Below are 18,967 nucleotides of genomic sequence, written 5' to 3'. Positions count from 1 at the left end.
TCTGGAAAGAATTATTTCATTTCCATTTCAATAGTTTGCCAATTCACTTACAAGGCACTGTGCAAAAACCAAAATTACATAAAATATACAGTAAAGAAAAATTTTAGCTAAAAAATAATCAGTGCTAAGAAAAAGACATTCCCTTAGTTGTATCAGGAAGCAGCCCATGAGAAGGGTTTCACTGCAGGACTGGCTTTCCTGTCCCTCATTCACCCTGCTTTTTAACAGTAACAGTTCTAGTTTTCCCATTGGAAGACAGCTGAGGCGTCCTCAATCAGATACATAGCAACTACCTCTAATCTCATAGTCAGGAGCGTTTCAGTGTGCATTCACAGCGCTCTGCAAATAATGGCATCATCCACTCAGCTTGCTTCTCCACTGCTACAAAACAAGTAACTGACTGTCTCCACGGCAGCTGCTGTGGGCTGGCAGCTGGTGACAGTGCCCACATTATTCATTAAGCACATTTTCCTCAAGTGTTTACCAACAGACTTCCCACTCCAAAGCTTCCTTTTCCAAAGAACCAAACAGAATAAAACCCATTCATTTCACGAATAACACTGCACAAATGCCAACTCGTTTAATAAACGTGTGAGTGCAGGAAAAGCTTCAGTGCTTAACTCACTTCTCACCTGTGCTAAGTGGAAAGGGGTGAGGTGCGGAGAGCAAAAACAGAGTTCTATAGCCCAATCCTATCCACCTACAGAAATCGCACTTATAAGGCCCAAAGTCCCAGCTCCTCCAAAAGCCCACAATTTCTTCCTCCCCTACACTTTTGATTTGTTTGCTCATCCAGCAAGGGCCATGAACTTTGGCAACAAATAAACACATTTTCAGCCCCCCCCCCATACTACCCAGAATAACACCCTATGTAAAAGGTACTCAATATTTGTAAAATCAATAAAATTAACAGCACATGGCTGTTTCGTGCCCTTTCACCTAGACAATTTCCCAGTAAAACCATGTATATTTTCTTCAATAACTGAAAATTGATTTTTAGCCTGGGAGCAAAAATAACAGATTTCCTAACATTAGGGAATGAAAGGGAATGAAACAACCAAATACTACTTGGATTGTGAGTTTTTTTAAAGAAAAATTTAGGATAATCATGCAGTAAGTTTCATAAAAGATTCTGTGTATTGTTAAACTCACATCATAGCTCCAGGGTCACAATGAACATACCACTGTTTGCTTCTTGTGTTTTAAGAATGTTTTACCCTGAACCACTCCAGAACAATTTTCTTTAATCTCCTTAATTAACTAATGTCAAGCCATTAAATCTTATCTGTTATTCATGTAAACAGTGAGCCTTCAGGGGTTTCCTACTTTTACATTCATTTACCTAAAATCTTACATGAAAATGAGAATTAATGCACAAGGCTACCAAACGTGTCAGCTTCTTAAATTTTAACTGGATAACCTGGTCCTTCACTCTATTAAATTAAAGTACCCAATTTCCAAAAATGCGAAGACCCGAGCTGCGCCACTCCTGCGTGTGGACACTCTATTCTGGCTGGACCGATTCCGCGGCTACTTACAGGGTCACTTTTGTGGTCACCGTCGACCTGCCCACACCGAAATGATTCCTGGGCTTCAAGGTGTCAGCCTCGGACGCTCCGGCAGACCTGCCCAGCTCTTTGCTTCGGCCTCCGTCGGCCCGGCCATCGGGGTGGCTGGGGACCGGGCCCCTCTTGTGCTCGGCTTTGATCTCCGGCAGCAGCGAGCTGCTCTTCACCGTGAGCTCGCGCGGAATGACCCGGGCCGCTTCCTCCCCGCCGTCGGCCGCCGCGCCCTTGGCGTTCGGGCCGGGCTCCGGCTGCGCGGGCGCCCTCTTGGGCGGCGACTCCTTGGCGGGAGCCCGCAGGCCGCAGGCAGGCGGGCTCGGCGAGGGCTCCGGGGCGCGGCTCCGGCCCTTCCTCTTGGTGGGGGACGCGGCGGGGGCCGGCGGCTTGGTGCGCTCGGCCTCCCCGCGGAGCTGCCCTTTGGGGCCGGGCTTGGACTCGCAGCTGGGCGCGGAGGCAACGCCCCCGTCCGGGGCCGCACGCGGAGATTTCACTTTCTTTTCGGCGGAGACGTTTGGCGCCACCTCGTCGTCGAACACCGCGTCGTCCCGGGCTGGGCTCCCGGGCAGCCCGGCCTCTGCGCCCGGGGAGTCGGTGGATTTCTGCGACTTCCTCCGCCGGCCGGTCCGGCGACCGTTCGCCCTCCTCTCCATGTCGTCGGAATCGCCGCCGCAGTCCTCTCCGAGCCCAGGTGTAATCACGACCGGCTCGTCCACCTGCCCCGCCTCGCTCTTTCTCAAGTAGATGTCCAGGGTTAGCACCCGGGCGCCGGCCGCGCTCTCCGCGCCCTGGGCGGCTGCGGCGCCTGGCCGGGCCGAGGCGTTCTCGGGGGGCTGGCTGCACGCGTCCGGCGGCCGCGGGGCGCCCCCCTCGGGAGCCGCACGGAGGGGTCCGTCCCGGGCCTCGCCTAGTCCTGCCCGGCTGGGCGACCCCGGCGCACCCCGCGCGGGCTCTGGTTCGCAGCCAGCGCCGGGCACGGCGTCCTCCCCCAGACTGCAGGCGGGCGGGTCCGCGCTCTCTCGCCTGGAGGGATTCCCAGGTGAGGAATGCAGCTGCTTGGCAGCAGCGGTGGCATCTGGGAAGGTCTCTCCGTCTGCCCGCAGAGGTTCTGGCTGGGGTGAATCACCTTCAGGGCACCGCTGCGCAAGCCCTGCACTGCTGCCTGACGCAGGTGGCACCTGGGCGCCCGCAGGGGTGGCCTCGGTGCGGCCCTCCTCGTCGGGGGCCTCCGGGGGCTGCTCCTGGGGGGCGCCCACCTGGCTCGGGCTCGTGTCCTTTTGCTTTGGCTGGCCGCTGGCAGTCTTGCTCTTCTCGCTCTCTCTCTCAGGGAGCTTAGAAGAGGTTCCATCTTTGGGGGAGGAGGGCTTGGCGTTTGCGGTGGTGGGACTGACACTCTCGACCCCGTTCCTGGTGTTCCTTCTCCTTCCAGCCGTAAACAGAGTGCCAAGTTTCCCCAAAACTGGTTTCCTTCTGTTGTCTTCCGGTGGTTGTGCTCTGGACTGGAAAATAAAAGGCGATGCAGAGAGAAATGAGAATCCGAGTTTCCCTCCTTTAGTAACATATTCCAAAACTACTGTAAGCCAAAATGGTAACAGATCAGAGTCTGAATGAGAAATCTGTGCCTTTGTTTTGTTCTTTCCAACAAAAACTGTGGCTTTTGTATTTTGACATCACATAGAACCCCTTTAACTATAATAAGGTGTTTAAAGATCTAAATAACTACATATACAAAGTGTCTGCTTTTGACTTCAGGAAAGATGCAATTTCAAAACAAATCATGCGTGACTACACAGCACGGAATTATTTCCCTGAAACAACGCCCTTTCTAGAACGTTTGGGGAAGAAGAAAGACAAACACAAGCAGCCTTCTAGAGAACTTAAAGAAACCACCTGGGTTCCACAGGTTTGTAAAATGAACAGTTAGGAAACGTGGAGGAAGCAGCACCTCGCCGGCCGAGCCACCGGGCCGGAGCGCGCCTCCAATGGGAGAGGCGCGCGGGATTCAAACTCCAGGGCGCCCGGCGGCCCGCCCCTTCCGGCTCCCCGAGAGCCTTTGTTGCGGGGAGAAGGAGGGGAGAAGGGGACCGCCCGGCGCCCTGCTCTCTGAAGAAGGCGCGGAGGTGTGTCCGCGCCTCCCTCCAGCCTCGCTGGGCTCCGGGGCGCACTGGCCCCAGCCCGGCCCTGCAGTCCCTGGGCGCGTCCGTCCCGGAAAGTGGGGCGAAAACTACGCCTCCTGCGGCACCTGGAGCTGGACGGCGCCGGGCGCTGCCCCTGAGCCCGGAGGGCTCCTAGAAACAGTCCAAAAACGCCCAGGGCTCGGCGCAGCGCGGAGGAAGCCTCAGAAGGGGTGGAGGTCGGGGCACTTAGCTTAATCCGGATAAACCACCTGGGGACGCCAGACCTTTGGGTGTCGCCTACAGTCATTTGAGACAGCGCTCCCTCTCCAAACCGGGTCTTGGCGGGAGCCCAGTAGACAGGAGAGGCGGCTCCGAGCCTCAGACAGGCAAGGTAGGAGCTGTAAAGTTAGGACTGAAGCCAAGTGTCCCAATTCAGTTCTTGCTTCGAAGCCCGCACTGGGGAACGCATAGCTGACACCCGCGATTCCGAGTGGGCCCACACAGCCAGAGTCAGCGCCCGAGAAAGCCTTCTGCAACCAGATTTGTTCACAACTCCAAGGATGCTTCTGGCCTGAAAAATTGTGGGTGGGAACTTCAGAAGGAAAGCTGCCCCCTAGCAGTCAGGCTAACATCTGTGCAGCCACCAGGAGCTTTTGTGACACAGGCAAAAACCTAAAATCTAACCACATTTTGGTTGAGCCAATTCTTCAGTGATTCTATAACCAACAGAAAACATTTAGTGTGATTTAAGAAAATAATATATTAAAATATTCTGACTTGCTAAGGGAACATTTGGATTCTTTTATGAGTCAGCAGTATTACAGAATATGTTTTGTTTGAGTGTTTGTTTTGGTTCTTTGGTGATAGCCTCCCTACCTAGTCCAGGCTAGCACTGACCTCAATATATAATCCAGGCTGTCCTCAAACTCAACAAACTTTCTGCCTCATCCTCCTGGCTGCTGGGATTACCCATGTGTGCCCACCATACCTGGCGTGTACATGATTTTTAATCATAATACATGTTTCCTCGCCCTCTTCTGAACACTAAGGGACTTAAGGCAGGTTCTCATTTTATTCTCCCAGCAGCCTAAGGCAGGTAATCTCTTCATGCCTGTCTGACGAGGTCCACGGCCGCTGCAGTCTGACTCTGAACAGAGGGCTGTCTCCACTGCCTGGACAGGCCATCAAACACATCCTGGAGAAACAGCCAGGGAAAACAGGGTTGGGTCCACTGGCTCAGTTCCAGTCCTTGTCAAAATACAACAACTATGTGTTTCTATCATTCTCTCCTGCCAGTGGTGTTGCAATGTCTTCCCCATGCCCTAAACATGGCCAATGAGCAGTCCTCTCTTTGCTGTTAGGCATTTATTTTCCCATCTTACTTTTGGCAATAGTTGGTTTTTACAAAACTAGTTATTGCTCTTCAACTTGGTTATCAAGTACCTGACTGCTCCTCCAGATACAGCCTACTTATCAGTTTCTAGACGGTTCTGTTGAATCTCCTAAAGTTTCCATAGTAGCTTCACTCATTATAGCCCCCAAACTGGAAACAAATGCCCTTCAGTTAGTGAATGTATAAACAAATTGTGGTACACTTATACAACCAACTACTACTCAATATTAAAAAAAAAGTTTAAAACATGGAATGATATGGATGAATCTTGAAGGGTCAGGGCAGGTGGAAGAGGCCAGACTCAATTATACACAGCAATGGGGCACTTATATGTCATTTGAGACAATGTAGACTTACCAAATGCTGCTGCTACAAAGTACATCTGTGGTTGCCTGAGGGCAGAGAAGGGGGGAAGGGAACACTACCACTGAAAAGAAGCCTCAAGGAATTCCGAGGGTTAATTGGAAATTTCTACATCTTGATTGTGGTGATGGCTACACATGTGTGGCCGCCGTCTTTTAACATCTCTCCAAAACTACACATTGACATGGGTATCTGGCCAGGTGCTATGGCCCTTGTACTTTTGGCTACTCAGGAGGCTGACCCAGGAGGATTACTTGAACCTGAGAGTCCAAGGCTCACTTCACCACCAGCAGCCCACACACCTCCCTGTGCAAACCGTCCCTGACTTCCTCCCACCACCCATTCCCCGCTCTTTCAGTGATGGTCCCTGAGTTGTGTGCCAAGACTGCTGGAGTGTTCTCATTGGCTAATGTTAAATGTGACTCATTAGGGGACCCTGTAAGCAACCCTGATGAGCTCATATTCCAGTAGTGTGTAGTGGCCAAGGAAGAGCTGATTGCAGTGCTGTTCTGTGAATTGCAGCCTTTATATATGGTAGCACACAGGTATCTTTTAGGAACTGTTACCTTGGAGTTGTGTAATTTCAGAAATCTATGTTTCCTCATTTATGAGAGAGCTAAAGGTCAGGACATACAGGAAAAACTGTAAATACATTAGAGGATGTCCTTTGTCTAGCAGAGACAAAGACAAAAGAGTATTATGGTTTTTTGTTAAGATTACCAATTGGAATCATTGCTTGAGAGGTATTTTACCTGATCTCATATTTGGAGGTTGAAGAAAAGTATACATAGAGCATGTTATTTGAAAATATGACAAGAAGTTTAAAAGGATACTTTGGGGGTTTTAAAGGAATGTGTGTTTCACTGTGACAGTTTTGCTTAAAGAAAAAAAAATCTTTCACACGTGTCCCTCTTTTTCATTGCCTAGTAGAATGTAAGTTCTCAGCAGCAGGAAACCTGTCCCGTCACCACTGTCTCCCTGTCTCTCCCTGTCCTTCCCTGCTGACATTCTCATTCTCAACAGTCCGCAAGGAGACTTCTGGCTAAAGGTAGACAAATATTTGCTGCTACGAAAGAAAAGGAGCATCCTCTTTCTTTTCCAGGAGTTATCAATGGAGGTTACTAGAAACACAGGTCTACACAAAACAGCATGAAAACTGTCTCTACTCAGGAGTCAGTGTAGTCAAAAGGAGTTCGGCTTTCTTCTGCCCGTGTGAGGAATATGCACTGAATCAGCTGTGGGCACACCAACTTCCATTTCTGCAAGTTTACTGCTGGCTCTCAGCCTAGCTCTGACTCCAGCGAACAAATCAAGGTCTTTTGGCATGTCCTCACCTGTGCATCCTTCTAGCATGTGGTCATCAATGTACAAAAGGAACTTTAAAACACACCTGTGATTCCCTAAGAGTTCACTTTATTGTTTTCTGAAAGATACTGTATATCACAAACATGTTGAGAAATAACTGAATTGGATATTATTATGAATTATGTGATTAGCATGTTATTTTGACAGTATTTCAGTCTCACAGCATATCTGTATATCGATGCTGGGAACATCGTTTTTTTTTTGTTTGTTTGTTTGTTTTTCTAAAGTTTTCAGTTTTTTTCCTTCGCCCTGCCATGCTGAGGATCAAATCCAGAGCTTTGCATGTGCTACATTAGTACTGTCACTGAGCTACATTTCCCAGCCTTTCTGAATAAATTCTTTTAAAATAGCTTTAGTTAACAAATAAATAGCTAGCTTTAGTTGTATGGCTTACAAAATGGAAGAATTTAAGCTACTTTCCCTTCAATTTTTAAAAGTAAAAACAGGGATTAGAAAAGCTTTTCAAAAGTAAAAAAAAAAAAAAAAAAAAAAAAAAAAAAAAAAAAAAGGAAAGGAAATGTAGAAACAAAGCTTTTGTAAATGAGGTAGGGAGGGGGGCTGAAGGAAAGGTAGAGGAATGGGGGAAAAGAAACAAGTTATATCATCTGCAGGCACAGATTCTCTGTAATGGGTGTGCGCATTATGTATATCTAAAATATACTAATACATTCTGACTGGAGAAAAGAAAAGCTTTTCAATATGACAGCTAAACAATGAAAGATGGGCAGAAGGAAAAGGGTCCAGATGTGGATGCCTGATTTTACAGACTGAGTTTTGGAAGGGGCATTTAAGATGAACTTTCTGGGGCTAGGAATGCACTGAAGCCCTGAGGGCAAGTCTCGGCACCAAATAAATAAATGAAACAGGACACAGTAGCTGTCTCCCACCTCTGGTTTGTGTTCTCCTCTGTGACAGTGCTTGTGCTGCTATATAAGGCACACATACATGTTCACATAAATAAACCTTGACTTAGTACCCAATGAACATTTTCATTTCAATTGTTTAAATAAATATTTTCTATTGTTCAGTTCCCTCTCTCAGAATATAGTCAATAAGATTTACTATAGGTAAGATTAACTATAGGTGGCAATGGGAAGGGTCATCTAGCCAGCGTACTTGAGAAGAATTGTAACCAACAAAGAAAGAAACTGGGGCCTCCTGGAAGAAGCAAAAAAAGACGGGAAGAGGAAGCAACAACAAATAGTCCCCAGGCCCCAACCCTGAGAACATGGACCCAGGACAGGTAAATAAAAAGGAGAATGAGAACAGCAAACATGCAGTATCAGACACAGCACCAGTGGACATAAAAAGATACCTTTGGGACCTCATAGACGAGTTAAAAAGTGAAATATTTAGCCAAGTAAAGCAAGATATAAGAAGATTAATTAAAGAGATACTAAGCACCCCTAAAGCAGACACAGACAGAAGAATGGAGGAACTCAAACAAAGAAGAGAACAATTTGATGAAGAATATAAAAAAGTATAGAATACACAAAGCAGATTCAAAGAGATCACCAGGAAATTAAAAACTCTATGGAAAGATGGCAAATCAGCTCGAAAGAAACTAAGGATAGATTATCCAAACTGGAGGACAATTTTGCAATGTAGGAGTATGAAAGGGAAACTTTTTAAAAATAACAAGGAAACAAGCAATAAACAATACAAAGGCTAGAAGACAACAAGAGGATCTATAACTTGAGAATAAAGAATGTGAATGAAGAAGCACGGGTACAAACAAAGGAACTACAAAGGTTATTCACAGAAATAATTAAGGAAAACTTCCCAAACATAGAAAAAGGAAATGATATTCTGATATATGAGGCATACAGAACTCCAGCCACCTACAACCAAAACACAGCTACAGCCAGGCATATAATAATCAAGATCCCAGAAATTCAATATAAGAACAGAATATTAAAAGCTGTTAGAGACAAGAAACAGATAACCTATAGAGGAAGGCCCATCAGAATAACAGCAGACTTCTCGACACAAACCATCAAGTCAAGAAGAGCCCGGAGTGAAATATTCCAAGCTCTGAAAGAAAATAACCTTCATCCCAGATTGATAAACCCTGCTAATCTGTCTCTAGAAATTAATGGAGAAACAAGATGCTTCCAAGACAAAGAGGAACTTGGGAAATTCGCAACCACCAATCCAACTCTACAGAGAATACTGCAGGGCATTCTAGGGAGAGAGAGAAAAGTACTAGGATTCCAGGAACAGTGGCAGAGAGGCCTCAGTGAATGGAGCAGAAGACAGAATGAAGAAGATAAGCAGACAACTGATGGCAAATAAGAGCATAACAGAAATGAGGCAGAGAAGATTTTATTCAAAACTGATATGATTGATAGTATCAAGTCTGAGAGTATAGGCAACTACACTGAAGATGACAAGACTCTACGATACACATTCTGGTTTGATAACTGCTGGTTTTTGAAGTTCTACACTATATACAAAGTTGTATTTTTATTAATACTATTATGTACTGATATACTCAATTATACTATGTCTGGTGATATAGCCAATTCTATTGGAGATAACAAGAGACAACACAGGAACCATGGTAGAACTCTTTGTACAATGGTCTTACATGTTTATTTCACTTCATGTGTTTATAGGAATATGTTTTGTTTTGTTTTACTTTGTTCTGTTTCTCCCTCTAATATAGATAGAAAGGCATGTTAAGACTCATGCATGTGTAGAATCTATAAACAGTTTATGAGAACAGATCTTATGACACATGATGAAATGAACAGATACTTTGAAGAAAAAGAGACACTAAAATACAGTGGTGATCCTGGTGGGTCATAATGTGAAACCCAACAATAGTACTATTCTTTGTTCAGAGTGATATGAGCCTGCTTGGGTTTATTCAATGTCAACATAATTGAAGACATGGATAACTAACTACCTGTATGTTTAAGTCTATAGGATTGATAACCATATTTCTAAGTTTTTGTTGGATAATTGAATAGAACTGGTTGCAATCTCACTGTTTGAATCCCCACTTTATAAGCTCCACTTTAGTATCTTGAATAACTATTTGTAAGAAGATAATCTGTAATCAACTAGTGATTTCTTATTGTTTTTTTCTTTGAAGTTATATATTATTTCTACCCATTTTGTTTTGTTTAGTCTTTCTTTAAATTAAATTTTTAAAAAAAAGACACTACAGTACCCAGTGCTGATTAGAGTGTCAAGATGTGAAATCCACCAATACTATTATTCTTTGTTCAGAATGATTTTAACCTGCGTTAGTTTCTTTAATCTAAACATAAATGAAAAAAGAAGATTAACTATAGGTAAGATTAACTACCTATTAATGATTCTGGAGAAGGAATGATGAACCTCTGTTACTCCATTTGAACTATGCTAGTAATCTCTTCCAGTGTTACAATGAGTGCAGATTTAGGCTTGTACTAAATGACCACAGACTGTAACACTGTTCAGGAGTAAACAGGATTCTTATGAAAAAGTATATGAAATGGCTACATTCAATCATTTTTGACCTATGATTTAACTTTCTTTCTTTCTTTCTTTCTTTCTTTCTTTCTTTCTTTCTTTCTTTCTTTCTTTCTTTTTCTTTCTTTCCTATACCAGGACCTTGCACTTGCCAATCTAATTTCATAGAGTACAACATATTAGCTCTTCAGAGCCTCTCCCACCATCAGCCCTCCTGCCAGGCTTCCAGGGAGGAAGATGCGCTCGCCCCTATGTCATTTCTAACAATGGCCACCCCTTCCAGGGATCACCCCCCCCCCGCTGCTTTTCTCCTCTCGATGTATGTATGTATGTTATGTCAGACACATAACTTCATTTATATCTGAGTATGCTCCTTTTTTCTAATGCTGCCATTTAAATCAAACAACAATCATATGACATGCTACAAACTCACAGGATACACTATTGGGTGAAAGATGATTTTCATCCAATAGTGATAGATGATTTTCTTTAGACTATCAGGTTTAATGGTATCCTAAAAAAAAGGCTTCACGGAATATCATTATTGAAAGTCATCATGGATGAGAGAGTTCAATTTTTCATTATTACAGTTTCTTTTAAAAAGCGGACTTGTCACGTGTGGTAACACATGGCTAAAATTTCAGGGAGGCTGAGCCAATAGGATTACCATGAGTTCAAGGCCAGTCTTGGCTGCAGAGAGAGTTTGGGGACAGCCTGATAATGATGATGATGATAATGATGATGATGATGATGATGATGATGATGACAGTAATAATACACAAATTCCTAGTTTGAGGGAAAAGTTTTTACTTTTTTGACAAAATATTTGTCAAATATTTTGACAAAAATTTTTTAAAGCTATTTATACTTGGATCCATGAGAAAAGAAGATAAAATTGTAGGATCATTTACTCATTCACTAATAATTACTAAGCATCTACTTTGTGCCAGAAATTTCTCCATACCTAAAAGAAGAAAGTCATGGTTCAAAGAGTCTAAATCATTTCCCCAAGACACACATCAGGCTTTAGTCAGCTCAGGGCTGGGTGGTACATGCCTATAATCGTAGCAACTTGGAGGCTGAAGCAAGAGAACTAAAAGTTGGAGGCCAGCCTGGGCAATTTAGTGAGACACCATCAAAATTCTTAAAAAATTTAAAAGGGTTTGGAGGTATATAGCTCTGTGCTCCCTAGTTCAAGCCACTCCCCCAAAAAAGCTCAGAAATAGTCCCACTTGAAATGATAACATCTCCTCAGAAGACTAGGTCGAACAGTAACAGCTGTGATGGAGGAACCAGCAGGCAATCCTTTTGTGGCTGCAGCTCTGCTCAGAGCTCGCTAATGGGGAAACTTGGTGTCCGGGTACTCTGCAGGCTCACTCCTCTTCACCCTTGTGGGTCTGCCAGGAGCATCGCCACGGCAGAGTGTGGACACCGACTCTTACTTTGGCTCTGAGCAGGAGGGCCAGTGGGGACACTAGCCAGAGAGGGGCTGCAGTAAAGCCACGGTAGTATTTCCACATTCCTCCTCTCCCAACAAGGCCCTGAGCTGAGTGAGCTCCTGCAGCCAGGGCTTCCATGTGGCCTCTAAATTCCAGGCACTGCTCCCAGCTCTCGTCCCTTCAGGCCTAGGGTGAGAAAGGGTCTCAACTCGTGCTAGCTGAGGTGCGCTCCGCTAGTTTTTGCTTGGGGGTACAGCCAGATTTTTGTGAGGCTGAAGTATATGTAACTTTGAGAGCTTTCTTTAAGAAAGAAAGTATAAAACTCTGGAGTATACGTTTAAGCAAGGGCCTTGGAAGAGGCCATAATGAGTGAAGAATCTTGGGGCTTCAGCTTCTTTTTGGTCTGTGTGACGGAGTCTCCTGTCTCAAGCATTACAGGTGTTCTCCACCATGCCGGCTTGATCTTAAGATTCTTTAACCACTCTTAGTTTCCGTAAAACCTTGCCCACGTTTCTTAAAATATTCTTTCTATGCCTTTCTCAATTACTCCAGTTATTTTGCTCCCTACTTGCTGGCCTGGGATTTCGTGGGCCTAACTGTGGGCCTAATTACGAGTAACCAGTAACCCAGAATGCCCTCTACACGTAAATTTAATGGTGCCTCTAACATTTGCTTTTTCTCACAAAGATAACTGTCAGGATGAATTAATATGCTTTACAGTTGAGATGTGTAATTCTAATTTGGTGTGTATTTTTTCTTGTGCACAATGTATAAGTAAAAGGAGATAAAGGGATTTAAAATTTATAGCAAAAGAATTTCTTATTCTGCCTCCTGGACTGTGCGCACATACTGATTAACAATCAAATGACTGACGAGTTAGATTCTAATTGAAGTATAGACAAACTGGAAAACGGAAATGTGCTCACCGTGAAACTGTCAAGTTCTTTTTTAAAACTCAGAAAAGCATCTTCTTTATGCAATTTAAAAAGAATGATTTGCACAATAACTCATGTTAATGATCAAGAATAATTACTTTAAAACACTACTAAACCATCGATGAGTTTCAGAATTAAAGTATTAATGGGCCAAGGAGTAATCTTCAATTGGATGATCAATATAAAGAAATACAAACATCCACATTCAAACATGAGTGTGACCAAAATATAGAGTGAATGTTTAAATTTTTATAGTTTTATAAGTCTTATTTTGTGTCTTTACAAGGCATGAATAAAAAGAAAATATACCGTGAAGGCTGCTCCTGAGTGCCAGCCAACAGAAAAGCAAGCTTGTGAAAACATCACAAAGTGCCCTCACCCACGTTATTCACTGGATCTGGCACCGAGTGACCTCTGGTCCTTCCCTAAAGGCAAAGGGGTCCCAAAGGTAAATATCTGGAATTGATTCAGGCCGCTGAGGCAGCCACAACGACAGAACTAAAGACACTCGTGGCAAAAATGATGGGTGAGACAAGTTTGTTTGGAGTGAGAGAAAATATTTGAGGAAGATTAAAGGCTGTCTTTTACTAAATGCTTTACAAGGTTTTACCTGCACCAAACTTTGTGATCACACTCGTGACACGAGGGAGCCTGGGTGTAAGCTGAGCAGAGGGGTGTAAGGTGGTGGTGAGCAGAGTCAGCGCCTACCTCCCACCGGGCATGGGCTGGGGTTGGGGGGAGCGGGCAGGTCTGCAGCACTGCAGGACCGAGACCTGGCAGACAGGACTATGCAGGGAACAGCTCTCCAGAGTGGACAAGGCTTTCCAGTACAACCCTGCTGACGCCAGGCAGCCTCTGCCAGCGGCCTTGAGACTTCCTAACTTGAGATTGCTCAACCATATTAAAATGTGTGGCAAAACTAGTGGATATATTTTTAGACAACGGAATAATTTTTATCTTTCCAACTAATATATACTGCTTAGAAATTTTGGTTTTGTCATTCCTAGTACAAATTACTGACTTCCTAGCAGTATGTTTCAAATTAATAAGAAGGCATGCTTTCTTGAAGAAAACTGAGGATTACTACTGAACAGGGACCAAATCATTTATCCTCTCAAAACTTCCACATATGTCATGTAGCATACTGAGAAATTCACATGACATGACATGTGAACTTGCTCTGCAAATGAATTAATGCCCTATGACAGTGACGGCTGGCATTAATCACAGTCCGACACGAGTTACAAAGGCTAAGTAAAGAGGATCCTGATGAGTCAGTAAGATGGAGACAAAGATGATAGCGGCATTTGATGCAGTTTCTAAGAATTATCATGTCTTCAGAATGAAATATAGCATTTTTAATGAACCAACACTTTTAACATGCCAAAGGTAGCATAAAGTAAACAAGTAGGAACCTACTCTTGTAGATTAACTTTTTAAACAGTAGATCACAATGTTAGAAGACACACAGCTAAGTACAGTGAACAGCTTTGTCTTACTTTATATAAAACAGGGCCCTCATTTTCCGTAACTTTGTCCTTTTTTTTTCAGGGCTGGGTATTGCATCCAGGTCCTTGCTAGGCCAACAGTCCACTAGTGAAATACATTTCCAGCCCTTTATTTTTTTGTTGGAGACAGAGTCTGAGTTGCCCAGGTTGTTCTTGAAATTGTAATCCTGCTTCAGCCTCCTGAGTAGCTGGGATTAAGGTCTTGTGTAACCATACTCAGCTAAATTTGTCCTCTTCTGTTATTCTTTATAGCACTTATTATCCAAAATGTGGTATGTGTTTATTTGTATACAGTAATGTTTTACTGCCGTCTATCTTTCCTTTAAGGATGTGTCAGGAAGACAAGGACACAGTCTTTTTACATCTATGTCCCCAACTCTTCATTAATTTTCAATGCCAATAAGCACTCACTTAATATTTATCGAATGAACACAGCCTCAACGTATTTTCCAGAAATCCCTTACACCTGTCAATAAGCAAGAGCCAGGCAACCGTGTATAACAGAACAACTGGTGATTTGGGGGCAATCACTTATCACAGAGAACAACTTCTGTCTAGAAGTCTGTTACTAGCCCAACTATCCTCAAATGATTCTCACAAAATCTGGCTGCTGAAATATTTGTCCTCTGGGTTGTTTTCAGGATCCCATGAAAAGTCTGTAAAATGCTTAACCCACTCTCTGGGGAAGAAATAGGGAATGGAAGCACAGCTATGGTTTGGCTCTGGAGTACCCCCACAGGCCCCATGTTAAAGCTGGTCCCCAGACTGGGAGGCAGTGAAAACTGTGAAAGGTGGGACCCAGGGAGAGGTCCCGAGGTCTCTGGGGAGAGGACCTCAGAGACCCAGTGCCACCTTCTCCCTCATTCACATTGCGGCAATGAAACACCTGGTTTCACTGTCATACAGTCCCTGCCATGATGTGCTGCCCAACCAGACAGAAAAGCTAGCAAGCCAACTCGGTATGGGTTGTGAACTCCAAAACTATGGGCCAGAGAAACTTTTCTCTTTACAAGTTGATCATCTCAGCTATTTGTCACCTAAGAGATGGAAACCAATATGGGAACTATAAAAGAAATATATATTCATATTTAAAAGTCAGAAGTACAGTAAAGAAAATATGTTTCTATGCAAAACACCGCTATTGCTAACTTTTCTCCCTAGCTTTCTTTCAGGTATGATAAATATCACCTTGTATAGATAATTTGCTATAATTTTCTTCCACTGAGTTCATATCATTAAATATACTTCTGTACTAATATTTGTAATGACTAAATTTAATTCTATCATTTCAACATACCACAATTCCTATTGTTACTCCTTTATGTACTGCAGGCTGCTGCAAACATATTTGTAACTTATTTCTATACACATCCTTAACTGTTCTCATAGGAAATGTTCCTAACTAGTATCCAAGGGAATGAAAAAGAGAAACAGTGAGATACCTGTGTACAAGCCCCGTATCTGTAAACAGTAAGTACAAATAGTAGGCCACGGAGAAGTAGGAGCTCTCAAATACATGCGGGCCTCTGCTCCCGCAGCAAGCCCAGCTCTGGCCTTGGGGTGAGGAGGGGAGTGACCCCAGAAGACTCCGGAGGAGGCAGCATATCCTATTGCTTGGGGCCTTTCCAGTTATACTGCTTGCTTAGTAACTAGTCACCATGTTCTGTGTTTATATTTTACACACTTTGTTGATAGGTTACACTTCATAGTAAGTAGACAACATGGATTTCTTTGGTTTCTAGTAGCTCTGAGCACATTTTATGTACTTACTGGCCATGCATTTTTCTTCTTTTTTCAACTAACTTTTTTTTTTTTTTATAGCACTTATTATCCAACTCACGACCTTGCGCTTGCCAGGCAGGATCGAACTCACGACCTTGCGCTTGCCAGGCAGGCACTTATGCCACTGAGCTAAATCCCCAGCCTCTCAACTAATATTCCTTAAGAACCTACCATGTGTCAGGAAGGGGCAGTGAGTAATCATCATTCTCATTTTACATCCGAGAAAGCCAGTACGGAAAGTGATTAGTTCAAGGTCACACGTAGTTTGAGCCTCTCTGAGTGGAACTAAAATATACATAACATTTGTGCCATGCTCTGCTTCCGTTTCCTCTTCTAATCCTTTTGGCTCATCTCACAGACACACTCTCCTTCTCTCCCTCTCTCATAGTGCACGTGCACTTAAACCTAAACATGGAAGAAACGGGCACATCAGACACAGGAAGAGCCGAGAGGCAAAGTCTACATGGAAAAAAGAAGGGCAGGAAGGGGATGAGCAGCTACAAGCACTGGCATAGACCCTGGGCCATGAGCTACACCAGCAGCAGAGCCGACAGAACACTCCAGAACTACCGAGCTGGGGGAAACTCACTTAAGCTGACTGGAGCCCACAAAAGTTTCCCTGTCAGGGTCGGGCATGATGGTGCACACCTGTAATCTCAGTACTCAGGAGGCCAAGGCAGGAAGACCGCGGCGTGTCTGAGACCAGCCTGGGCTACACAGTGTGTTCAGGACCAGCCTGTCTTTGAAAAACAAAACCAGCACCAAAAACAAACAAACAAAAACCCCAAGAGTTTTCTTGTAATGGTTTCATTCAACATCTACCTTTTTCCTACTCCCTGGACCTACTGCCCCTCCCACTCACTTTTTTTCTGCTCTCAGGAAGACTCACCTACTTCCCCCTCGGTGGAATTTTGTTTGAGTCTCACTCCCTCCACCAGGCTGCTTGGAGCAGGTGGGATGGGTAGAAGTGGCAGAAGCTGGGACTGTGTGCACGCTGGGAGAGGGGAGACTGAGAAACCTGCTGCTCCTTCGGTTTGAAAAGTAAAACATTTCATCACCTCTCGCGGCTCTGCTCCTGGCAGGCAGAGTGAGCTCAGACAGCACCGCTCTCTGCCTCAGCTTGTGCGCTTGGGTTGCATTTTGCAAATCCCACTCCTGTACAGGCTTGAGGCGGGCAAGTCTGCACACCCAGGCTTTCCTGCGCTGCTCCAATCCTGATGATGCCTAGAGACATAGGCAGCGGGTTCTGCCAATTTCAACATTCCCATTTAAAATTCAAATGTTGTTCTACTAGTATCTACTGGGTAAGTACTGACACCCGGTATCTTTTCTAGTATGTTTATCTCAGAGGACAGAGAAACTCAGAGTTGAAACGATCTTCAGAAGGATCGACCTGGCCAACACACCTCCTTCAGCAGCCCCCTCACCTACGCACCCCAGACCTGCGTGCCAACATTCTTAGGCTTTAGTTACGTCATTCTGCTTAGTACGTTTTTAGATGTCTACAACTAGGCACTAATAAGATGGTTGGTGAGGATATCAGAAATGTCACTTGTTAAAATATTTTTGAAGGTTCAAAGTCATGATTCTCTTAAATCTAGATTTCATTTTAATTTGACAAATCATTCCAAACCCTTCACCCCTTAGAATACACAAGATATGAATTCTGCTAAGATTTCCAAGGGAAGAGGAAGACCTCACACCTTAGTGTAAAAGCCACTTGTTAGTGTAGTTATTAGGACATTGTATCTGAAATAGCAAATGATAGGGAAGGTATTAAGTATTAATAAGTTTTAATAGACTTGAGGAATGATACCCAATACTTCGTTGGAGTTTTATGTCTATGCCTCTAGGAGCAAACCGATGAGGCAACATTTAATAGGTTTTTTTGGTTTTTGGTGCTGGGAATTGAACTTAGGACTTGGTGCCTGCCAGGCAGGCGCTGTGCCACTGAGCTATATCCCCGGCCCTAATGGGTTTTATATATACTTCTTTTTCTTAAGAGTTTATAAGATTGCTTTTTTCCTCCTCTCTTAACATTTTTAATCACTAGTATTTCCTGAATGATAGGGTTACAGGAAGGCAAGTTGGTCCCATAAATTTCTTTGTCCTAGTAAGTCTCGTGTGGGGAAAGTACGTGTAACATGTATATAACTTGTTATGGGGCAGGCCAGCCAGAGCTCCCGGCAGCCAACACTCACTGCAGAACACAAGTGAAAGAACCAACATTTTAAAGGAATGTGGAACAGACTTCTAAGTTCTCCTACCACCTAGGAAAATGAAAATCAACCCTTTCTTTTAAAACAGTGTTTCCCACTAGTTTTCCCCCCAAGGGGCTAGATATCAGTTTGCCTCTAACATTTAAAAAGGGCACAGAGAAAGCAGCTGTTTTTAACTGAGGGAAACAGGAGTAACTAGGTTCTCTGCAACACACTCCACAACAGGTTCTATGAAACAGACATTGCTAGAACTGCTCATCAAGTGAGTGCCGACGCGGTGGGCAGGAGCAGCTTGCTACCTCACCTGGTTTAAAGAACCGGGAAGGGAACAGCACAGGTTACATCCTGCGCACTTTCATTTCCACGGCAGGACAGTCTCCGAGGTACTCAGCCTCCCATTCTATTCTACAAAATTGTTTAACATTTCTCAGACCCAAGAACTTGCCAGACCTGGACAACAAGCACACTGTGAAGACAACCAGTATTATTAACAGGAATACTGCTGCTCAGGTTCAGAACAAGGTCTCAGCAAGGAGGAGATAACAAAACGCCAGTTCATTTCTTACCATGTTGTTGCTTCCTTTATGTTTTCTATATGTATGCTAAGAAGATATGGGAGGGAAGAGGCAGCTCTGCACATCACTGGACTCGATCTTCTTACTTCTCAAAACAGCCTGGCCTCCATCTCCTCCGGCCTGTCCACCAGTCCACTCACCTCCCGAGGAGCTGCTCTCTCCCCAGCCAAAGAGGAGGACAGATACTGACTGTTCAGTGTGAGATGCGCATTTAATAAGGGTGTGTTTGATTCAAGAGTTAAAAGAG

The 18,967-nt window shown here is 44.2% G+C and overlaps 1 protein-coding gene across 1 annotated transcript in view; it reads right to left on the bottom strand.

Moving 5' to 3' along the window:
- The window catches only part of Crybg1 (crystallin beta-gamma domain containing 1), a 197,823-nt gene that overhangs the window by 46,403 nt on the left and 132,453 nt on the right, over nt 1–18,967 (bottom strand). The window contains exon 3 of the mRNA XM_063253951.1: nt 1,539–3,061. Within this exon, the coding sequence (XP_063110021.1) occupies nt 1,539–3,061 (1,523 nt within the window). The remainder of the gene's footprint in view (nt 1–1,538; nt 3,062–18,967) is intronic.

Source organism: Cavia porcellus, unplaced genomic scaffold, assembly GCF_034190915.1.
Source record: "Cavia porcellus strain 051 isolate PalLab524CR breed Dunkin Hartley unplaced genomic scaffold, mCavPor4.1 scaffold_7, whole genome shotgun sequence".
Lineage (NCBI taxonomy): Eukaryota > Metazoa > Chordata > Mammalia > Rodentia > Caviidae > Cavia > Cavia porcellus.
The sequence above is the reverse complement of the archived record's forward strand: the minus strand, read 5'-3'. Positions and strand labels throughout refer to the sequence as shown.